The sequence below is a fragment of the Ictalurus punctatus genome, chromosome 21, assembly GCF_001660625.3.
Source record: "Ictalurus punctatus breed USDA103 chromosome 21, Coco_2.0, whole genome shotgun sequence".
NCBI lineage: Eukaryota > Metazoa > Chordata > Actinopteri > Siluriformes > Ictaluridae > Ictalurus > Ictalurus punctatus.
Window position 1 is genome coordinate 10,008,289 of NC_030436.2, and position 24,212 is coordinate 10,032,500.

The following is a 24,212-nucleotide window of genomic DNA, read 5'->3' on the forward strand; positions in this document are numbered from 1 at the left end:
TGCTGTGGCATAAAGCACATGAATGTACGTATGGACCTGTCGAGAGGTTCTACTAGATAATAGCAAAAAAAAAACAAAACATTTTTTCGATAGAGCTGTTTAAATATTTTGCATAACCTTTATAGTTTAAATCTAATTCAAACACATTCGATGTCCATGTCTAGATATCAATAATATACAAACAAATTGGATCCCTCAAAGAGCATATTACCATGATTACCATGACTACATACCATCTGTGACTTCTTAAAAAAAAAATAAGACAGAGAGAGAGAGAGAGAGAGAGAGAGAGAGAGAGAGAGAGAGAGAACTCATTCATTCTTGCTACAGGATCTGATGAATCTGCATTGGTGGTGATTACTCCCACAGTAGTCTGTGTGACGGTTCCACAGTTAGTGTATGATTACGGTGTATAATCTGACAATAAGGTTCACCATTAATACCGTGATACTGTGATATTTTTAGGCCAAAATGCTCACTGTGCGCAGTATATGAAGAAATACCCATTCCTATTTTTATAAATTAAAATATCCACATGACACCAGGAAGAAGGTTGATAGTAGGCACAATGGAGTTTCGTTCCTAGTGCAACAGGTATGCTCCTTTAACAGACGCAGAATCACAATCACAGCAAAACAATGAGTTATAATCACAATCACAATTTCACAATGAGTTATAATATGAAAAGGGAGGAGATATGTGTATGGCCTTTTGGAGGAGCGGGTGTGGGAGGAGATAGCATGTCAAAGTGTTGCTCCTGACTGAGAACAAAACAGCCACATGGACCATCTCAATCTGAGCCACAATAGCCTTTACAGACAACATGCTAATGAAATAGCGGCTGTAAACAAAGACGCAGTGGCTGTTTGGGCCATGTGTGTGTGGACCGTAGCGGCATGGGCATACAGGATCACAGCATGGCCATGATGAGATTAGAAAACACTAAATAGGTTTAGGCTAGTTTTAGACACTAATTACGTTTAGGCTAGTTTTAGTCCCCTTTAGTGCCTATATTGCAAAAAAGAGCCTAGTGACAAATCTAGTGACTTTTCGAGCAGACGTTAGCGACTATCCTACTATCCTGCATTTGATAAAGCTCTCCAGCTCACATCACAGGTGCTGGCTATACAAATTGAGAGAGCAGGTTAGGTTCACTTGATTAACCACCAGTGTGTAAAGCCTGACTGATTTACACTTGTGTGAGCCACGTGATTCCCATTGATCACCACTGATTCTTGCATTGAACTTCTTGATACTTCATTTTAAACTCTCTTCTTGGCACTATTTGCAGTACTAAAAACAAAAAAGTAACCATTTCCATAGTCTGTTTCCTGACTACTACATGACACTACCTTCGCTTCTTTTTATCCACATTCTTGGTAAGAATTTTGAATTATTATTTTGTGCACATGTAGATAGTTAGTTTGTGACCAAACATACGACAAAACACGCCTTCTTCCTTTTTTAGAAACGTCATTGCTTATTATTTTCCATTCCACAAAATTCTTCTATTCTATTATGTCTTCACAAAAATCATGCTTCTTCATGTAACAAGTTTTTTTTGACATGCAAACAATCATGAAGATTCACTTAATATGTGAATTCGCTTGTGGCGTCACTTGGTGTACTTCAAGCGACTTTCTGAGCAGCATGATCTACTTTCCCCTACAAAAAAAAGAGAGAGAGAGAGTTGGCAAGGCAACACTGATCAGGTATGATCTGTACCACACTGCGCACTCAATTAACGACACGATTTGAACACAAATCATAAAAAGCGTTCAATCAAACACTAATATTCACTTTATTTGAGCTATTTTCTGTGTATGACGCTATTTGGCGCGAGGCCATTTTTGTAAAAGACCGGGTAAAAGCCAGCAAATAATATTTCACCAACAGCCGGTTTTTTAAGTAGGAGGAGCTTGGAGGCGGGCTTTAAAAAATGAGCGCCGCTCGATTGTCCATTAAGAGTGCAGGAAATGCTGCGCTTCTTTCTCTTGGCCAATGAAAACTCGCAAAGCATTGTCGTCCAATCAGATTTCGCAGCGGTTTGCTCTGTCCTTTCAGTTATCAGGTTGAAGCGGTTTGATTCACTCTTCCTCCCCGCGTTTCACTGCGTCCTACCTCAGTCCTGTAACACGAGGATTTTTCTTTTCTTTTTTTTTTTTTTTTACACCATTACTACTTTTTTTTAAGTTAATTTTTCTTCAGTAAAAATGGCCGATACTGCTGTAGATACCACCACCACCACAGAGATTACCGCAAAGGTAAGTTAATAGGGAGGGGGTGGAATGAACGTTAAGCAAATTGTCCAAAACCTCAACTTTCCAGTCAAGTAAAACATATAAATGATTTTATTCAATTTGGTGTGAAATTCATGAAAACAAAAACCTAACAGTGTAGGTTTTATGTCTTGAGGCGGTTGTGCAGTGGATATATATAAGCTAGGTTGCTAGTTAACCCGTTTCATCACTGGGTACAGCAGAAAACCACCAGCGGAGCGTTAGGTACTGTTAGATAAGGAGCGCGTTGAGCTTTGTTTCGATACATGTAAGCCCTTTAGAAAAACCGACACATACTGCTTTTATTTTATTTACTGGCGAATTAACGACGGGAAACGTATTTCGTTTTTGGAAAGAACATTTCGTTTTAGCCTTAAATGGCCACCAGTGTCAGTTCATCTCGAGGTGTGTGTAAAAAAAACCAAAAACGGCTGTCATAACGGATTTAAATTATTTTTAATTTTGAAATGACCTCACGAGCCATTAAATAAATGGGCGGGAAATTGTAGTAGATCAGAGCGCGCGCTTCTCACTCGCCGAGCATTGTTCCTTATGGCCACGCGCTGCCCTTTGTCTGTGATTCGGGCACGCGCTGGTAAAAGCGCGAGAGCGAGTCGCGTTCCGAATCTGGCTCTGATCTGATTGGTTGAAACGTTTGACGGCGATTCCAAACGGTTTTTTGTTCAACGGAACAGAATCGTGATGGTGGAAATGGACTATAACCTGTAAAATGTGTTAGATGAAAGTATATCTGAGCGGGTTTTTTTCTTTACGTTGGCGTTTAGCTCGGCTCGTTTTTTCTTTTCTTTTTTTTTCTTCTTTTCTTGCGTTAGTGACTGTTAGCTCTGCGGTCATGACGCCGCTGCTCCTCAACGTTGGCGGAAGAAAATAAACTTCCACTCAGTAACATGATAAAATTAACGCCAGAAAGCAGAACTGGAAAGGTGTCTATGAAGTAAAGGAACCAACCCGAATGTTTCTGTGTGCTGTAAACGTAGGGTTAGTAACTGATGTTTTGTTCAGGTGACTTTTTTTTCTAAATGCTCTTGCTTCTAATGTGTACATAGGATCTGAAGGAGAAGAAAGAAGTTGTGGAGGAGGAGCAGAAGCAAGAACAGGAGCACAAGAAGGAGAACGCCAACGGAGACGCACCTGCTAATGGAACAGAGGTATGTAAAGGGGGGGATTTCCCAGCAGGCCTTGGATTGCAGCTCATGGTGCAGGCGTATGGTGACTCACAGGAGGCCCACCCTCTGCCCTTCTGCTGTGCAGGTTGTGCTCTTTGTTTAGGGTTGTGAACTTCCACAGATGTAGCACAGTCCGAGACGGTATTAGCATTAGCACAGCTTGCCTGTTTATCAGAGCGGTATGAAGTCTCTGTGTCTGTGGAATGTTATTAGTAGTCCTCCCACAACACAGTAACTCATACTTTATAGTAACTCAGAGTGAGGTGCATCCACACACAAAAAAAAACCCTTGTATGTCTGTTTTATTATTTTAAAAATAATAATAAAAAGTTCACAAATGACAATAACAAAAGACCCAAACAAACTCCCCTTACAGACTAACGGTGCGTCTCATGAAGTAACCGACAAGGAGGACAAAGCAGCTGAAGAGCGTAAGTTATTACCGCTTCATGAGTCAGTAGTACGTTGTTGTTCGGTAATTACAGCGAAAATTGTGTTGTGGAGCAGCTGCAGAGGGGGAGGGTGAGGAGGGCGAAGAGGAGAAGGCTGCTGAAGAGGAGGCAGATGGGGAGGCAGTGAAACGTCCTGCAGAGGAGGAGGTGGGTTTCAAAAAAAGCTATTTTCCCAATAGAAAGAAAAGAAAAACCTCACGCACACCCAGCAACATCATGACCAGTGTTGGTAATCTTTTGTCTTTGTAAATCTTTAGGAGACGGTCGAAACAAAGAAACAGAAGACGGAGGAGAACGGCAAGTCCACGGAAGCCGAAGCTGAAGTGACGGCCTAGAGCCGTTCCTCGGCAGTTCTCTGTTCGGTCAATCTGACCTGGTAGAGTTTGTGCTTCTATGTATATTTTCATTCTGTTCTCGCCCCTGCCCTTATGAGAGATTCGTTCACACTGAAGCCTGTAATATCCTGACACACTTTTTCCCTCCCCCTCCCTTTTTAAAAAAATTTTTTAGTATGATGATATTTATCGGTGTAGGACCGTGTTAGGGGTCAGTTATAAAAATCCAAGAGAATTTTTTTATGCACAAGTTAAATGTGTGAGCACACATTCTACTGCGGTTTTGTTTTGACCAGCAGACGCGCAACCGTAAAAAATGTACACATCGCCATATATAGTGTGCCCTTTTTTTCCTTCATGTTCTGATGTTTTATATGGGTGATCATATAATTCAGATTCACTTAAGACCAAAGATAAAAAGTTTTAAGCAGGGGCTAATAGTTAACACTTTAATCCTAGTTGTTTTCTGCTGCTAGTAGTTAATCCCTTGCTTTGGCGTATCTGTTAACACAACAGATGGCGTGTATGAATGGGATCTCCTTACCGCGAGAGTTGAGAAGAAAAGATAACTTTGTCCTTTCCTGGCTAGCTTATGTTAAATAACCCCTCTTAAACCTTAAAGTTTTTGGTCTTTTGTTTCATATGCATTCCAAAAGGTTTGTACCTTTTCACGTCCTTATGTACAGTTTGGGTTTGTTTTTTCGCGTTTTTATTATTTTTTAAAAACTTTTTGTATGGGCAGTGCAGGATGCGAAACGGTCAGCATGCCGGCACTGGTGTTTTGTGTTTTGGTTGCTTTTGACCACTGCTTTGTATATTCTGGTTCAGGCGTATAAATAAAATCACTCGTCTTTTTAAAACCGATGTCGTGTTGCTGTTTCTCACCTGACTGAATGCTTTTGTGTGTATCACCTCATTTAGTGGTCCTTGACTGTAAACTTGCCCCCATTTTCTGTTTTTAAAAATAAATAATTAATTCTTTTGTTACTGCATCCACTAGTGGGAACACGTTTCCTCAAATGAGTATTCAATTCCAGCACTTACCTGATTCTTGACTATTTACTCATCCTACAATTTCCATTTTGCTTTTGTTTTTAAAAGCATGCTTAGATAAACTGAAAGGAAGGAAAAAAGAAAAACTAGAGGCAACGTTAAGCTTTATTTACATGTTCAGCTTATGTTGTGTTCAGATGTACCCACCCAAAAGCTGCTGAGGTCTGGAAATCCAACAGCAACAAAAAAATCACAAGAGTTCGACATTTTGTGGTTCTTGTACTGAAAAAGCAGCAAGTCTTCCCCCTGGCGGCATGTGAAGGCATTGTACTTTGAGTCTCCTGTAGAGTCCACTTTAGTTCCTAATGTGTATTCCTGATCTGTTGCCTGGTGGCCAAGCCAAAGAGAACAAACAACAAAAAAAGTAGATTTGGCTCGCTCGTCTCTTCTGTAGTGGGTGCTTCTTCGTTACAGCTGAGCTGTAGTCGCTCACACTCCAGTCTCAACATCCGCTCTGCCTGATAATGACAAGAATCACTGTCAATCCAACCATCACGCCAGATCACACGGCAGCAGGCGGAAGTGTTTAAAAAAAAAAAAAAAAAGCATAGGATGGCGTGACATGTTTGTGACCATCCCAGAGTGTTCTGAGGATGTTTTTTTTTTTTAAAAAAAAGTAAGTTTCGATGAGCGCATGCAGCCAACTCAAACATCGCTCAGCTGAGTAGAAAATCAAAAGCAGTTATTCACCATAAATCCATGGTTTGATTCAGAATCTTTGCATCCGTCTGTATAAAGTGTCAAGTTGCGTCTCAGAAACATGCACGTGTGAGGATGGGTAGTTATTTTTTTCGCCTGTTAAATACACTAAGCCTAATGCTAGTGTATGAAAACTAAGAAACTGTAGACACATTCTCTGTTTTACTGTCTCACAGGCAGAAACAGAGGCCTGAAGTAATCCTACGTTCACTCAAGCAGGTGCCCGTTCGTTTTCCGTGGACGAGTGCGAAAACAGCCACGATTTCAGCAACAAACAAATCTGAATTGAGACATTGGCACAGTGAAGCGACAAATCCAAACAGCTTGCTCAGAATGATTCTTCGGCACGTGTGGTCCGACGTTTCTTCAGTTCCTCGCTAATAACTTTAATTCCCATGTACAGTTTGACACAGAAATGGAAAAAAGAACAATTGTAACCCAGGTCTCATCTCATCCTGCCATATACGACCTCTCAGTAAACGTGAACATACACGTTACGAAGAAATATATGGTGTGTGTACGTAGCTAGTGCAGATTTCTTTACTAATCTGAAAACGAAGCTACCTGCTAGTGTGAACGTAGTTGAAGTCGAGGCATCAGTGTTGATTCCCATGCACGTTTACACCTGACACCTTGAGTACTTTGCATGTTCACATTCACTGAGCGTATCACTGCATCTTGATATGTGAGAGTGGTTTATGTTTTATCAATGATTTGATCATCAATCTTTGGATTTAGGATGTTTCTTGCAGTCAAAAAATTAAAAAATGAAATCCATACCCACGTTCGACTCCGAGTGAACTCGGACGCTCTCACATATCTCCGACATTCGTGATGTTTTGGCTGAACAGAAGGGGAGAGGAAAGGCTAATGAAATCTGTGATACATGTGGATGTGTGCGTAGGCTTAGATTTTCTATACCATGAGACTACAGTAAGTATGTTTACATGTGCATGCAAAGTAATCTGATACTGGAGGGGGAAAAAAACCTGAATTGCAAACGGAAATCAGATTTTTGCTGTGACTCTAGATACATAGAAAACTGAGATAGTGCGTGATCTTTTGTGTGTTTGGGCAATTGTTTAGGTTTTTTTTTGCAATCCTTATAAGGCAGAAGAAGGCTTTAAAAAATAACGAGCTAATATGATACGTAGTAATGTGATCATGGGAAACCTTTGGGGTCCTGAATGACTGGAGGTTTGCGTGTATAAAAACGTACGAACTTCAGAGCACCCGCAAAAATGCGCAAACTGATTTACTGACAACTTTTGCAGAGAATTGTTGGATTTTGAGGAATTTTTTTGCGATTGTTGCACCCAAAAATGCTCGATATTGCTGTTTTTTTTGTTTCTTTGTTTTTTCAAACAAATTTGGTGTTTATTTTTTGCGGGAAAACTACACGAATTGGCGAAATTGCAATTGAAATGGTTTTGATGTTTGTTGTTAAATGAGACCTTTTAGCTGTACTCGTGATAAACGCACGTGAATCGAAGAGGGCTTTAGCTGAATGTGTATTGTGATGTCACATGACGCACCTTGGCCCAAATCTGTGGTAATTTAGAAAAATTGCAAGCTCCTGTGAATGTTGCGTAGTTTCCTTGATTTTGCCTACATTTCTGCCGTCGCAAAATCCTGGAGGGACCCATATGAGCAAAAAATGTGTGCTTGCCTTACTGAATATGTACTTTGGGGTGTTTTTATCAAAAATTGCTACAAATGGGGCAGAAGCTATGTAAATAGATTCATTTAGAATGTGCAGTGTGATTTACTAAAAGAAAACATTTACTAAAAATCCAGCAAAGGCAAAAAAATACCAATCAGCCACAACATTAAAACCACCTGCCTAATATTGTGTAGTACCAAAACAGCTCTGACCCATGGAGGTGTGGACTCCACAAGACCTCTGAAGGTGTGCTGTGGTATCCAGCACCAAGACGTTAGCAGCAGATCCTTTAAGTCCTGTAAGTTGCGAGATGGGGCCTCCATGGATCTTCTTTGTTCGGCACATCCCACAGACGCTCGATCAGACTGAGATCTGAGGAATTTGGAAGCCAGGTCAACCCCTTGAACTCTGTCATGTTCCTCAAACTGTTCCTGAACCATTTTTGTAGTGTGCCAGGGCGTGTTATCCTGCTGAAAGAGGCCATTGCTATTAGGGTATCAATGAGCAATCAGTGAGCCTTGGGCGGCCATGACCCTGTCGCCAGTTCACTGATTATCCTTCCTTGCCTCACTTTTGGTAGGTACTAACCACTGCGTACCGGGAACACCTCACAAGACCTGATGTAGTGGAGATTCTCTGACCCAGTCGTCTAACCATCACAATCTGGCCCTTGTCAAAGTCGCTCAGATCCTTACGCTTGCCCATTTTTCCTGCTTCCAACACGTCAACTTCGAGAACTGACTGTTCACTTTCTGCCTAATAAATATATCTCACCCCTTGACAGGTGCCATTGTAGCAATATAATCACTGTTATTCACTTCACCTGTCAGTGGTTTTAATGTTATTGCTGATCGGTGTAAAAACGTTAAGTATTCATGAGATAAGTCAAGGTTATGTGTCAATGTCTCAAAACGATCCGAATCCCATAGCATTTAAATAAAGACTGTGAAAACTTAATTCATGTTACACTATGAACAGACCAAGCACAATTTTGTTTTGCGTTTGTATCATATTTTGGACAGGTACACCCACATTTCATAACCTTTAATCTGTTATATTAAGGTTTAGTTTCAGTTTGGCTCTTCCAGGAGTCTTGGACATCAGAACTCCTCACAGCTATTAAGAGAAAACAGCACACACATACACAACCCTAAACACGTTGTTTTTTAGCCCTACTTTAAGTCTATTTCACGCAACACGACTTTCAACGTCAGCAGATCGCTGTGCTGTTCAGACTACATGACTTGCTGTCTTGTAATCGGGGGTCTTGAAATCGTCATGGTGTTCGCGCTACATGATTGCTCGGCAACAGGGACAGGGTCACACACACTACACGATCTGACGACGACTCTGTCATGTAACGACACTATCTGGTGTCCAAACTACGTTTTGTCACGAAAACACGCGAGAAGTGACACGGATATATGACGTGAAAACCACGTGCGAAACAGGAGTTGTTTATTTGAAGATGGACGTAGGACAGAAACAAGCAGAGCGAGCTGTTCGTGCGATGATTTGTGCTGAAGAAACCCCAAAAAGGAAAGTGGGTGAATGAATGGATTAGCACATGTAGGTTTCCCTTCCTCACGGTGACCTCACTCCATCCCTTGCTCTCTCATTGGCTGCAGCTCATCACCGCAATTGCTGCCAGTCACGACACTTTTCACACGACAGGATGTGGAGTCGCCCGACAGCTCCAGATATTTAGCATGCCAAATATCTGTCTGGCGTCAGTGATGCCTCGGCAATGTGTCAGCACCCCTCTTTGATCGCCATCGAGTAGTTCACACATAATGATCGACTACCGATTGGCGAGCGCCGATTGCTTAGAACTAAGCTGTACACGTGACACAATTCATACACATTTGTAAATCACCCACTTTGTAGTGTGTTTTTGGGACCTACAGGGGTAAATCGGGGGCAGTCAGAAACCTGACTGCATCAATATATGGCACGCACAGCACATCTACAGTGATTTTCCAACCGCCATAAAAATTCAACCTTCCTGCAGCATTTTTTTTCTTTTTAACATGGGGCAATCATTTTAGGGAGTTTTTATTGTTTTCGAATTTGCACAAAACATTGTGTTTTTGACCGGTCACATGTACACACTTGTACAGATGTGCCAAAATCAGATAATTAGATCAGATTATTGTTGTGCATGTAAACAGACTTACTGTGTGGAAAGGGAATCAAACATGCCTTGGGTAATAAAAAAAAAACTTTTACAAAAAAAAAAAAGCTTCTTGCATGATGTGAGACATGTCAGAAGTTAGTGCTATCTAAAAATTAATGTGCATGTATGTGTATGTTTACAGGCCTCTATGATTGTGTGTGTGTGTGTGTGTGTGTGTACGTGCTGTGAATTTATATGTGCACCAGTAGTGGTTGGCTCTCACTCTGTGAGCGCTCACCCTCCGGAGGTGGCAGCTGGTACACCACACACAGCGAGGAGTACATGCAGCCCACAAATGACATGAGGCTCGCAAAGTACATCACGCCCTGAGCCCCGCCCACTAGCGAAGTCAGAGGTCCCATCGCCACGGAGACCAGGATCTGGGCCAGGAAGTACTGGCAGCTGAGAAGAGAGATGTCCACCCCCATACCCCTCCTGGTGCCGTCCTCTGTGGAACCGCAGAACTACGACAGAGTGCACACACACACACACACACACACACACACACACACACAGATGTGCAACTGGTATGAATTATACTTCAGGTATATCTTTATTTCAAGTTCATTTTTATTCAACTGATGCTATTCAAATAGATATTTAGTAATAGTCTGCCGTGAATTGTGAAATCCGTCCTATTTATACATCGTTTGCTAAAATTGTCACCACTTAATTAGTTTCATTTAAATAATAATGTTTAATATACTACTAGAAATAACAGAATATTCACTCAGGATGCATTAGACGATTGTACTGAGTGTAGTCACCCAACATAAGAGATTTCATCTCAAAGAGGAAAGGCAAGTATTAGCTTGCAGGGCGAGGCTCATTAGAGATTAACGCACGGATGTATGATGTCTGCAAATGCAACCTAAGTGCCATGAAAATGGGCTGCTGCATTTTTAATGTCTTACATTTCGTGAGGTCATGTGGTACCAACCTCTGTGCTCATTGGTCACAGTGAATGCGGGTGGATAGTGTTCTGTCTGAGAAATCGAATTGCATTGAGAAACAAATCAAGATTGTGATTTTAATACGATTTTGTTTCTGCAGCCCCAAACCCAGCCCTGACCATCAGACCCATTTGTGGCTGTTGAACATCCTATTCCAAATTTATTCCCTCCTTTGCTGTTAGAAAAAGCTTCACGCTTCTGGGAAGGCTTTCCACTAGATTTTGGAGCGTGGTTGAAAGGATGTGTGTGCATTAGTGAAGTCAGGCACTGATGTTGTGATGGTGAGGAGGCTCCAGTTCCGGTTCATCCCAAAGATGTTCAGTCGGGTTGAGGTCAGGGTTCTGTGCACACTCGAGTTCTACCTTCTTCTAGCCTTAACACAACATGTCTTCATGGAGCTCGCTTTGTGCACAGGGGCACTGTCGTGCTGGAACAGTGTTTGGACCTCGAAGGCTGCATTTACACTGCAGGTCTTGATGCCCGATTCCGATTTGTTGCCTATATCGAATTTTTTTTGACAACCTTTTAAAAGTCACCTATAACCAATATCTGCATTTACAAAGTTGCGTGCTTCCAACTTTGTGGCAGCTTTTTAGTGAAGAACCACATATGGGTGTGATGGTCAGGTGTCCACAAACTTTCGGCCTTACAGTGTAACACTGTTTTCGCTGTGCACTCTTCTTACCTGTGGGCTCTGGTAATATTCACAGAGCAGTGAATAAGGCAGCGTGCAGAGTGAGGAGAACAGGATTCCATAGGTGACACAAAGAGACAGCACCACGTACAGGTTGGTGGAGAGTGTGGCCAGACCCGTGCCCAAGCCAAACGCCAGGTAGGCGAAGAAATACAGAGAGCGCAGAGAGAAGCGTTCCTCCAGCTTCTCCAGGATGGCTGAGGAACATACGTACATTCCCAGATAAACAAGGGGAAGCTTCACAACGTTGGTGTGCTCATGTTCCCGAGTACTGACCTGAGTAGAAAGCAGCACTAAATGCATAGATGCACATGCCCCAGCAGCCCATGCTGACCCCGGCATTGTAGCGCTGGTAGGCCTCAGACTTGTCCGGTGCCTTGGGGTCGCCCCCAAACACCACCTCGCCCATGAAGTCCGTGTAGAAAAGCAGCATACCTTCGAAGGACAGCCAGCCTAAAGAACACACACAATGATATTTCTGACTCTCAATGAATCTTGGCCAAAAGTGTTCACTGCTTGGGCTTACCCAGGAAGTGGTTGGTGCACAGGCTGCGCAGGGACGGGGGCATCCTGTAGATGGCAATACAGAGCAGCCTCAGAGACATCTGATTGTCTGTAACCTCTGTGTTGTCACTGAGCTTACTGTCATACTGCACCCCATTTAGGAGGATGTTGGCAACCTGGAGAGCAAAAGTGTACAGCAGTAATAATGTAAAACAACAAAATTCCCATTGCAATTCTTTAATACCCATTTTTACACAAGAAAAAAAAAGTCACATGATTGGCTGTACTACTGGTTGTTTCATGCATCATCAATCTGAATTGAATCTTAATGGTATTTCCTAATGATATTTATCTCCACCTGCAATCAAATCTGTCTATTTTGGGCTCAAAAAGTTTATCAGTTGTATATTTTTTATTCATTAAAGAACTACATGATACTGTTTAACCAATTATGGTTACAATTTTATGTTGTAACATCTGCTTATGGTGTAGCAGATATAAACAGTCGTTTGCTCTCTTGAAGCTAAGACCAAACAAGTCGAACTCGATGTCAACGGTAGGGACACCTCCGCCATCAAGTCTATTCCTCCTTGTTACTAGTTTGTGTGCCAGGAATACCCTTAAATTTTACTTCAAACATAAAGGAAGCTATTGAAAAAAATATTTCATCAGACATTACTGTGACCATGATCCTTTTTGGATTGACTACATAATCTAATCAGGTCATCTGCTGGTTACAATGATAAATCCATATAAATCCTACAAACATTTAACAACTCATATTTGAGATATCATGCTAACAAAGGATCTTAATCTTGACGGAAGGATAGACAAACTGGAAACATAATGCCTCAGTGGTGGAGGCAAAAAAAACCTCCACAGAGAAACCACAAAGCATAAAGTCCTTTTTTCTGAAGACTTTCCTGTGTCAAAAGATATAACGTTACATAAACATCTGCTTCACCATATCAATTAATACACTTTTGTTTGTTATATATTCAATCTGTTTATCGTTTGTCTTAGATTATGTAGAGCGTCCATCGTTACTATTCCCTGTGTAATGTGTTACTCTAAGAATGATGACAAAGACAGGAAGACACCATGGATGGTAGAATTGTACAACTACGGTAAAGACTGAAAGGCTATACCTTGTGGTGGTCCTCATCATTCTGTCATTAAAAACGCACTAAAGACTCACCTGTTGGCTGAAGGTAACAGTGCGTCTACGCCCGTTTTCCATGCCGTTGCTGGGGCAGATCAGCGGCTCGTCCATTAAGGCCAGACTCTGTGGGCGTTTCAGGATCCCTGAGGTGCTGCTTCCGTGTTTTAATCCGCCAACGTCCTGCGGAGTCTCGCTGAGCTCAGATGCTTCATTCAACTCTAAACATTCACTGGCTTGAACTTCATCAATAGCCTCTAATCTTTCTGCTTCCTGCAGATCTCCGTTCGGTTGAGATAATTCCCTTTCCTGAGAGTTGGCAGCTGGAGACGGTTCCTCGACCAGCTGTGACACCTGAGCAGGAGGAGTTTCTCCCATAGGAAGGCATGGAGTCATGGTCTCTGGCTTCAACGGTTGGGGCATGTGCTGTCCAGTATAACAGTCAATCAGTACGCTATCTATGTATGACGTTCCCAAGGACGATGCAAACTCGTTAATGTCTGTCAGAGTGTTGTCTCGGCTGATAAAGCTGCCATATTTGGGTGTCAGTGGGCTGAGAGGGGAGATGGGGCTGGTGAGACCCGCACAGAGCCTCGCGTTGGCGCTACACGAGTGTCCCAAACAATCCGGGTACCTACGGCCAGAGAACTGGTAGCTGTAGAGACCTTCCTCCTCCTCTTCCGCCTCCTGAAGGGCTGCAGCAGGTGGCGGTGGAGAAGGTGGCAGAAGCAGGATGGGGCTCTTCAAATGTTTCGAGCCACTTTTTTGAGACTGCAGAAGAGGACGCTCGGGGATGCTAGTAAGCGTCAGAGCTGTAGCGATTACAAGGGTTATGCTGGTGAACAGGTAGATCACTCGAAGCTGACCTCCCATTGACTTGCCAAACTCAGTGTGATCCCAGTTCACCCCGCCCACGATGTAGCCAAATCCACCACCCAGACCTGCACATATTGAGAGAATGATTTGCAGAGTAGTACAGTTGAATCAGAGGAGAGCTGTTCTGAGCAAATTTCCGGGCCTGAAAACAGAATCCAGGATAGGAAAAAAAACCACAAGCCAGATCTATACTATGGCAATGTTGCAAAGGTATCTTTGTAGGAATCACTATATATCACTATAAATCACTATAATCACTAGAAACACTTTTAAACATTACAAATTTAATAGTCAGTCCCTCCAGGATTTCATGACTTTGCAATTGCAGAAATTAACACAAAATCAAATAAACTCCGCAATATTCAGAAGAGCTTGCGATTTTTCAAAATTACCAGTTTTCCTGCCGTTTTGGGCTAAGACGTATCATGTGACATTATTACAACATGCAATTACTCAAAGCCCTCTTGTGAACGCATTGGACGTGAGCACAGCTAAAAGGTCTCGACAAACATCATTGCTAAAGGTTGCAAAATAATTTTGTGCAATTGCGATTTCTCCAATTCAAGTAGATTTCTGCACAAAAAAATTACCCATCGCAAATTTTTGAAAAAAGCTGCAGTAAAATCGAGCATTTTTGGCCGCAACAATCACAAAAAAAAAACCTCAGCAAAATCCTGTATGGACAAAAGTTGGTGGAACAGTATGAAAAGTACAGTGCATAAACTATAAACCCATTATTATGACATTTTCACATTATAGTTTTCAGTTTAATGGTGTACACATTGTTGGGGAAAAAGTGAATAATTAATCACTGTATATCATCCTCCCAAAATATTATCCAAGTTCCATTGCTGTATTCTGCTCATAAACACTGAACTCCGACCTGCCAGGAGTGCGTGGATGTTGAGGCCTCTGTCCTGGTCCTCTGGACTGCACACATCCATCATGTAGGCGTGGCTGGGATTATCCGCCGAATCAGCGCTAAAGTCCATCAGAACCACTCCGCACACGGTCAGCACGATGCCCCACTTGTGATTCACAGCGGTGTCTTCCATCGCAGATCCAATGTCCCGTCCATTCAGAACCAGCGTTAGACCGAGCAGAGCGCCTGACCACACAGAGAGTGGGTTACTCATGAGTCTGAATCAATTAAACAGCCAGATGGAGGACAGACTGGAAAGCTTAAAAGCATATTTGCGACTAGAATCTTTCTGTTGTTCTTCATATGCTTCCCTAGAACCCCTGTCCTGCACATACCTTCTCTAACGCTAACATGTGCAGGACATCAGGCTCTCCAGGAGAAGGGTCGGGAATGCACAATTTTAGATACAATCTAGAAAGAAAAACAATGACTCAGTGTATTTTTAGGTGATATCACGGTGCTTACCAATGGCTAAGACAAAGATAAATGGTCTCCGGCGGCCAAAGCGTGATCTACACCGGTCACTCCACGCTCCGAGGATCGGCTGAAGCAGGAACCCTGAGGTTTACCAAAAAAAAAAATTTTTCTCATATTAATCCCAAGTGTTAGTAATATACATAATTTTATTTTTTTTTAAAGACAAGGAATCTATTGAATGATGGGTTTATTTTTATTTAATTTTAAGTAAAAAACAAAACAAAAGAGTAGCCGTACACTCCTGAGGTACCTAATATGGGGCTGATGAACCACACAAGGCTGTAGAACTGATCGGGCAGGTTCATCTGAAGGAGCAAGGGGGTAACGTAGGCCGTCTCCATGGCATAGCTGAACTCGATGCCGAACAGAACGCAACCGTTGAAGAGGAGCTCAGAAAAAGTGCGGCGTGGAGGCAGATCACTGAGGTCCAGCTGCTCCAGAGGGCAAGGTGTGTTGGGAGGAGGGGGCGGAGATGGACGGATGAGCTTCCGCCGCTTTGGATGCCTCTGGAAGCTGTTGGCCCGGTGGCTTAGGTGCCGTGTGTTGGACGTCGGGAAGCTGCAGGTTTTGGGAAGGGTCGGCCTCCATGTGTCACCTTGTGCCGTCCCGAAACCGTCTCGCCCTGGGCTGGCTAGGAGGGGGTCGCTGGGCGTGCCCATTCCAGGAGAGGACATCACGCTCTGGAGTTCTGCACACGCTATCAAAAAATGACATTCACAAACATTTGCTCAGTCGTGAAATATCGTAATTATTTATCACAGTTATTCAGCCAGGTTAATGTTGTTTTATTGACATTTTTATTTTTAATGACCCCAAAATGACTTTTTCTATCACATTGCATATTATAAATCTATATACCACAGTGCTGCTGGATTCTGGATTCTGATTGGTCAGAAAGTGTGGATTCATTTTCTATACCGGCAGCTCTGGCAGTAGGGTATAAATGTGTGATAATACTCTTTGGAAATACTCGACAAGATTCCTACAGCGCTCCAGGTCGTTATATATATATATATATATATATATATATATATATATATATATATATATATCAAATAACCGATTATCGGGCCATGCCTACTGTGCACTTTTTCACCGCATGAGTGCACTGACGGTGACATTGAGTAAAATCTGAAGATGTGCATAACGACTTCATGAAAATGAGAAAGTAGGGTGAAACAGAGCAAGAACCACCACAATATACATGTAGGGTTTTTTTTTAACCTTACGCGCAGAGAAGGCAGCCATTTCTAATAAAGGAGCTGATGCGATCCTTGGAATCGGGAGCGCGCAACACTGCAGCCAATGCGCAGCCTGAGCGGGGTGCGCGCACTGCACGTGCTTAGTCTCACTTCCATACTAAAACATTAACCTCTCACTCACAAGGTGTTTTTCTTTCATTTTCACTGGCTTCAAACTCAAAATTTCCGTGATAGGTATTTATATTTATTATTGTTATTATTTTGATATTCTATTTACACATATAAGAGCATCGTTAACTGTAGTGTTTTGCGGTAATGTAGAGTCCTTGAAAATATCTGATCAGAATAACCCTCTTTGGTGAAGGAGATTTCTGTCTGAAGGTGAGGGATACACAATAATATGAACTCCACTCTTCTAAACAAAGGCCAATGAAAGATAAAGAATTAAAAGCCGTTACCTTGTCAGGGTTTGTGTTCATTTCCTCAGCGCAGACTCACACACCGGACTGAGCGCCTTATCATTTTTATTTCCTCTGGGTCTTTTTCCTTTGTGTTATCTTTGGTGCACAGTCTCTCTCTCTCTCTCTCTCTCTCTCTCTCTCTCTCTCTCTCTCTCTATGTGTCTCTCTCTCACCCGTCTCTGGTCCTCCCCTCACCTCCCCACCTCTGTTTCCCGGCTATCCCCGTTTGGGTCGTGACGTCACATTTAGAGTCCGCCCACCTAAAGCTGCAGCATCAGCACCATGTTGTATTACCCTACTCTAAAGACAAGAGAATTGCGCCATCTATCTATTTGTCTGTCTGTCCATCCTTCCATTTATCCATTTATCTATCTGTCTGTCCGTCCATCCACCAATCTGTTCATCCATCCATTCTTCTATCTATCTGTCTGTTTGTCTATCTGTCCATCAGCCAATCCGTCCATCCAATCTGTTCATACATCCATCCATCCATGCATCCATCTATCTATCTGTCTGTCTGTCCGTCCATCCACCAATCTGTTCATCCATCCATACTTTATCTATCTATCTATCTATCTGTCTGTCTGTCTGTCTCTTTGTCTATCTATCTGTCCGTCTGTCCGTCATATCTATCTATCTATCTATCTATCTATCTATCTATCTATCTATCTATCTATCTCTTCATCCTTTTTTCATCCTGTTTTGATTGAAATCCACCAATCTGTTCATCTATCTATCTATCTATCTCTTCATCCTGTCCATCCATCCATCCATTTATTTCAGATGTACCTCTCTTAAACTGTTATAATGTTTGAAAGAAAATTTATTTTCAGGTTCCCAGCTTCAGTATAGACTTGCCGTCGTTTCTGTAGCACGTTGGTTGTGAGGTGTGATTGTAGTTGGTGTTATTAGTCACACACACACACATACACACACGTGCGCGCGCGCGCACACACGCACACACACACACACACACAATGAGTAAAAAAATGAGTTTGGCAACCAAGGACCTGCATTGTCATGTGTCATGATGATAGTAATATCAGTAATATATACTGTGTACTGTTAATTAATTGATCGCTGTTAATAACTTACAATCATAGCAAGGTACGTCATCACGCGAGGCGGGGCTTATTACACAAATCCCTGTTAATAGATAGATATACATATGAGTAGAATAAAATAGAAAAAAGAGAAGGAAGAAAAACATATCAGTAGAATAAAATAAAAAAAGAAAAGGGAAAAAAAACATATCAGTAGCGACGCCTTTTCAAACGCAGATTTATGTAACAAGCCCCGCCTCGCGCGATGACGTCCCGCGCTATGATTGGTCCTTTTGCTCTGTTATCCAACACACAAGTGGGTGTGAGAGTGACACCGACTCAACACACATCCGACTTCTAACAAATTACCTAATAAATTGTTAGTGAAAAAATCCGAGGAAAAGAATGTCTATACAGTTGGACAAACTCAGTAGCAACACTGTGAAGAGCTCCGTTTCCGGGGAGGTAAGAGTCCTGACGTCCCTCAGTTTTACACGCTTATGTATATGTTTTGGAGTCCGTAACATTCCAGAGTTGTCCTGTTGGTTTATGGGTAATTTTGTGTCACGTTATGCTTTATGGATAAAGAACACGAGGTTTGCTAGAGACACATATACAGCTCCGGCTTTCTGTCATCTCACATAAATAATGTAATCAAAAACAAACGAATAAATAAAACCCTCAAATGGCTTTCTCTGGGGTCATGTGATCCCACAACCACGTGACAGGTTCTTTCTGTGCAATTATGACTATAGAGCTTAAGGAGTTAGGCATTAGTATGCATTAGTAACAACAACAATAATAATTTATCAGTATACTACTATTGTACTGAATGTATTTTCTTTACAAATACATTGATTTCTGGAGCAAACCTATTTATGCCTTTGATTGAAAAACCATTAAATGAAAAAAATGACGAAACTTTCAAAACTTGACAAATTATAGTGAAAGTAGTGCTGCGTTGGCTGAGGTTGCCAAACAAGTCTTGTCCACACTAAAATAAATATTTTCTTCTGAGAAATCTTAATTGATTATTAAGAATGAATGATCATACATTTAATTGCGCACCCAACTGATCAACTCATGTTCTCAATTCAGCATGTGGAGCTCGGCTCTTTATGGAAAGATAAGACAGTGGTGATGTTTTTCCTGCGCCGCTTTGGCTGTCAGATCTGTCGCTGGGCTGCAGCCGAGGTCAGTAAGCTGGAGAAGGACCTGAGAGAGAATGGAGTGGCCCTCATTGGAATCGGCCCTGAAGAGACAGGACTCCAGGAGTTTAAGGATGGCGGCTTCTTTAAAGGAGGTGAGTTCAAGCCATGCTGCACGTGGAAATGCCGGGTGAGCTTGATTGCAGAATCGGGGAATCATTTTGTAACCTCAGGTTAGATTGAGTATTTGTCCCTGATGTTTTATTGCCCTGTTCTCATATTTACACAAGCTAGGTTTACCTTTACCACACGAGTAATAAAAATTTTACAACCTTCCTGCTTTGTGTAGAGCAGTGACATGCTTGAGATACACTGGTGTAAGTCATTGTGTGTTTCGTTGATTTTATTTATTTTATTTTATTGTTTTCAGAAATATACATCGATGAAAAGAAGCAGTGCTACAAGGAGTTAGGATTTAAAAGGTACTGAAATATGTGAAATGTACATTTACAAAAAACAGAGAGAGATGTCTTCAATCTACACAAATAAAAAGTAACGTTGCTCACAGTAAAACATGCCATAGAGCTATAGTGTTATAACCCCAACTGAATAAATGTGTACATGTCATAGACCCATTATAACTGTAACCTGCAACCAGACAGTTAATGAAAATAAGTGCAAAGGCATAAAGCAAACCAGAACACATTAATACTAAGTATATACATCAACTGGCTTATTATTAAATAAATAATAAGTCTTTATATTGCTGCAAAAATATGTACATTTGCGCACTGTAAAACACTGAATTACTGAGAGTATACATGTCATTTAACATGTATAACAGCCTTTATAATGTTGTATAAATCCTGTACAGAGCCTGTATAACAATGGCTAAGATTTATCCATGTTATAAAGTCTTTAAATTCAAATCATATGACTGAATATATAAGACTTCATAACACTTTATGACTTTATACACAAAAGAGCCTTTATAACAGTGACTTAATACATGTTCACATGCCACAACACCTTTATAACAATGACTGAATGTGTAGATGTGTAGAGCCTTTATAACATATATGATCTAAATGTCACAGTGTCTATATAACTCAGCTAAATGTCTGTATATCTGCAGAGAGCTACTGAATATCCGTTTACATGTCATGGAACTTTTAGAACACAGCAAAATGACTGTATGAATGTCATAAAGCCTTTGTAATGCTGCTGAATGACTGTATGCATTTTGCCACGCATACATTCATACAGGAGCATTATAAAGGCTCTATGACTTTAATACAGTCATTTTGCTGTGTTCTAAAAGTTCCATGAGTCTTTATAACCTTGCTGAATGTGTGTATGTGTGGCATAAACCTTTATAATGCTGCTGAATGACTGTACATGTCATAGAGCCTTTATAACCATTCACAGATATAATGCAATCAACGTGCTGCCTGCTGCTTTGGGAAAGAAAGTACGAGAAATTGCTTCAAAGGTAATATCAATGATGCTAATGTCTATGCTGTTTTGTGAAGATTGTCATCTCTAACAGCTTCGAATTACAAAAATATATGTGTTGGAAAAAATGCCTCAGTTTTTATTTTATACAGGCAAGCAATGAAGGAATTCAGGGTAACTTCAGTGGAGACCTTCTGCAGAGCGGCGGCATGCTGATTGTAGCCAAAGGTAAAAAAAAATGTTTAAAAAATCATAACGTAATAATAATGTTAAAATAAGTCCTTTTATTGACTTAATAACTTATTAAACACTTAGTAAACAGAAAGAAATACATAAATTAGCCTGTATGGTGTTCAAAGGCTGGCAGTGAATAGTGTTCTTTGGATAGTTAAGGGTTCTTAAAGTGTTGTTTCAAGATCAAATTTAAGATAAAGTTCCAGGTTTGCTTGAGCCGTCACTAGAGGGCAGTGTAGCTTTATTCATGTTTGCTTTAGTCTGTAGAAGACTGTGATTTTGGACACTGATAATAGATATTGATATTGGACATTGATACTGAACATTGATAATGAACATTGATAATGGACATTGATAATGGACATTGTTAATGGATATGGATATTGGACATTTATACTAGACATTGTTAATGGACATTGATAATGGACATTGATGTCGGTAATGGACATTGATATTGGACGTTGATACTGGACATTGATACTGACATTGATATTGGACATTTATACTAGACATTGTTAATGGACATTGATAATGGACATTGATGTTGGTAATGGACATTGATAATGGATATTGATATTGGACGTTGATACTGGACATTGATACTGACATTGATATTGGACATTTATACTAGACATTGTTAATGGACATTGATACTGGTATTTGATATTGGACATTGATACTGGACACTGATATTGGACATTGATACTGGACATTTATACTAGACATTGTTAATGGACATTTGATAATTGACATTGATATTAGACATTGATATTGGGCATTGATAATGGACATTTATACTAGACATTGGCACTGGACATTGATAATGGACATTGATATTAGACTTTGATAATGGACATTTATACTAGACATTGGCACTGGACATTGATAATGGACATTGATATTAGACTTTGATAATGGACATTTGTACTAGACATTGATAATGGACTTTGATAACGGACTTTGATATTAACATTGCTATTGATATTGGTCTCACTGTGTGAAGGTGGTGAAAAGGTCCTGCTGCACTTTATTCAAGAAACACCAGGAGATCTTGTATCACTTGAAGACATCACCAAAGTCCTGGGCATCAGTGCCAGTGTGCAGGCTGGAGTGAAACCTCAGGTGAGACACACACCCTCAGTAACCTTATGCAGAGGTCACCGCCATATGGTGATTTGCTTTCTAATTTAACCCAAGTTAGGGAATTTTCCGTCCGTTCATCTCAGTGTTCTTAAAGAAACGGGAAAAGCGTTTTCTAAATAAACTTGAATATGTCTCATTCTGTTAGACTGAATAATAATCTGGCCGTACCAAAAGAAGCAGATTACCAGTATGTGGCAACTTCTTATCTACTATTTGTCGTGAGAGGGAATTAAAAACAGACCCAGTTGAGTAAAGATATATAAATGTTTAATAATGGTTTGATCCAAAACAGTCCCATCATTCTTCAATTTGATTCAGTTGCACATTAGGGAAAAAGTACAGTACACTGATTTCGGCACAGTTTTATCTTTTATCTATTAGACATGTTAGAAATGAGTGTGCTGTATTAATATATTGAGCATATTAATATCATGATTATATAATGAGTGTGCTAAATTTAATATAGTTAATAGATTTAGAATGACATTTTATAAATAAAGTTTCACTAATAGGATTTATTCCCATAAAACTATGGCTAGACACTGTTTCTTGAACTAAAAGAACCGAGCTGTCTTCATTTAAACCTGATGAATTGCTTGTCTGTAGATTCCAGATGAGTCTCTCTCACTCTTAAAAGCCATTTCTTGGTCAATCAGCACATGTAGTGACGCTCAAGTGGATTTGAGCGAAGAGAAAACAGTTAGGGCTCAGTGTGAAATGCATCCCTTCACTCACAGGAATCTTCTGAAAGACTTTTTTGACGTATTTAATGAACATTTATGGAAGGAGTCTGCATTGTTGGGAAAAGCCGTAACTTTAAGTTTTCTGAGTCGTTTACACTTTGCGGTTAACTGACTATAAATGGACAAAAAGTATAATGTGATGTGTGAAGGTTTAATACAACTCCAATTCCAAAAAAGTTGGGACGCTGTGTAAAATGTCAATAAAAACACAATGCAATTTCAGCACCGTAATTGTTGGCAAATCGCTGTGGTGTAAGTGGAACAAAACCCATCGGAATGTGCCGTAATAAGAAAACAATCAACTTCAGGATGGTAACAGTTACTCTGCTTATCCTCACTATCGTTTAACAAAGACAAAGAGCCTTAATGGCCATCTTGTGTAAAGTTAGCAGTATAATTTCACCATGTTTTCTTCAGAGCACCGTTTGACCTCCGGTGTTCTTAAAACTCCACCTTAATTCCTGGCCAGCTATTTCTGTCTCTGTGCGTCAGTTACCGCCAAGTCTTTTGTCGTGTAAGTGCCGTTAATCATTTCATACCGCCTTTGATGTGACTGAAGTTTACAGTCTTTTAAGGAAGAGCCTTCTTATAGCTGCCGTTTAGTCAGATATAGTACCAAGACAAACTTAATTTTTCATGTAATTAAAAAAAAAAATTTATTGCTCCTTTAACCTTCAATTCAGTTCTCAAACATTATGCATGTACATGATAGTTTAAGATCTTGTGGTATTTCTGAGAGCAGAGTCCTGAGAACAGAGTTCTCAGAAATGAACAGAGTTCTCAGAAATGTGTAAATATGCCTCTGAATGAAGATTTAGTCTTTTCTTAGACTTGTGACATCACTCCTAACAATCAGAGGAAAGTTCTGGTTTATTTTTCTATGGGTTCAGGGTGACGGGCCAATGCTGACTTGCTCAGATGAAATCTAGTTGTAGAATAGAAAACCTGTGAGGTGAACTGAAGAGGAGAGTCTACTAGCGTGGACCACAAAATTTGAAGGATCTGGAGAGATTCTGTATGGAGGAATGGTCTCAGATCCCTTACCATGTATTCTCCAACCTCATCAGACATTATAGGAGAAAACTCAAAGCTGTTATCTTGGTAAAGGGAGGTAGCACAAAGTATTGACTAAAAGGGTGCCAATAATTTACAAAGAAACCTATATTTAACAAAGATATATTTTATAAACCTGTGTTTTGCTTGCAATTGTTTGATATCCATGAGAGCAGAGAATTTTTGTGAATTTATTTGAACAAAAGATCACAAGGTTAAACAATGAAGACAAGTTTTCACAGCCTTCTTTGCTCATATTTACCAAGGGTGCCAATATTAGTGGAGGGCTCTGTATGTATAT

The 24,212-nt window shown here is 40.7% G+C and overlaps 3 protein-coding genes across 6 annotated transcripts in view; 2 read left to right on the plus strand and 1 right to left on the minus strand.

The window, feature by feature from the left end:
- The first annotated feature begins 2,072 nt into the window (after nucleotides 1–2,072).
- si:ch211-222l21.1 (prothymosin alpha) lies at nucleotides 2,073–5,117 on the plus strand. 2 transcript variants are annotated; one of them, XM_017450545.3, is made up of 5 exons: nucleotides 2,073–2,264; nucleotides 3,347–3,448; nucleotides 3,843–3,897; nucleotides 3,974–4,065; nucleotides 4,176–5,117. In XM_017450545.3, exons 1-5 carry the CDS (start codon nucleotides 2,214–2,216, stop codon nucleotides 4,251–4,253), a joined length of 378 nt encoding a protein of 125 aa, XP_017306034.1. In that variant the 5' UTR covers nucleotides 2,073–2,213; the 3' UTR covers nucleotides 4,254–5,117. The 2 variants fall into 2 exon arrangements, with proteins under 2 accessions (XP_017306034.1, XP_017306035.1); XM_017450546.3 differs by lacking the exon at nucleotides 2,073–2,264 and adding an exon at nucleotides 2,981–3,223.
- Nucleotides 5,118–5,159: 42 nt separating this feature from the next.
- slc45a1 (solute carrier family 45 member 1) lies at nucleotides 5,160–17,208 on the minus strand. Of its 2 annotated transcripts, XM_017450542.3 has the most exons (10): nucleotides 17,090–17,208; nucleotides 15,680–16,126; nucleotides 15,418–15,510; nucleotides 14,914–15,138; nucleotides 13,194–14,095; nucleotides 12,018–12,171; nucleotides 11,768–11,944; nucleotides 11,483–11,688; nucleotides 10,083–10,308; nucleotides 5,160–5,764 (listed from the first exon to the last, which is right to left on the minus strand). In XM_017450542.3, exons 2-10 carry the CDS (start codon nucleotides 16,101–16,103, stop codon nucleotides 5,736–5,738), a joined length of 2,436 nt encoding a protein of 811 aa, XP_017306031.1. In that variant the 5' UTR covers nucleotides 16,104–16,126; nucleotides 17,090–17,208; the 3' UTR covers nucleotides 5,160–5,735. The 2 variants fall into 2 exon arrangements, with proteins under 2 accessions (XP_017306031.1, XP_017306030.1); XM_017450541.3 differs by having other exon boundaries at nucleotides 5,160–10,308.
- A 1,231-nt stretch (nucleotides 17,209–18,439) lies between these two features.
- prxl2b (peroxiredoxin like 2B) overlaps nucleotides 18,440–24,212 on the plus strand; it is a 7,152-nt gene continuing 1,379 nt past the window's right edge. The window contains exons 1-6 of one of the 2 annotated variants that reach the window (XM_017450543.3): nucleotides 18,440–18,600; nucleotides 19,234–19,438; nucleotides 19,714–19,765; nucleotides 20,712–20,775; nucleotides 20,891–20,966; nucleotides 21,976–22,094. In XM_017450543.3, the coding sequence (XP_017306032.1) occupies nucleotides 18,541–18,600; nucleotides 19,234–19,438; nucleotides 19,714–19,765; nucleotides 20,712–20,775; nucleotides 20,891–20,966; nucleotides 21,976–22,094 (576 nt within the window). In that variant the 5' untranslated portion in view covers nucleotides 18,440–18,540. The remainder of the gene's footprint in view (nucleotides 18,601–19,233; nucleotides 19,439–19,713; nucleotides 19,766–20,711; nucleotides 20,776–20,890; nucleotides 20,967–21,975; nucleotides 22,095–24,212) is intronic. The other variant, XM_017450544.3, reaches the window with a different exon arrangement.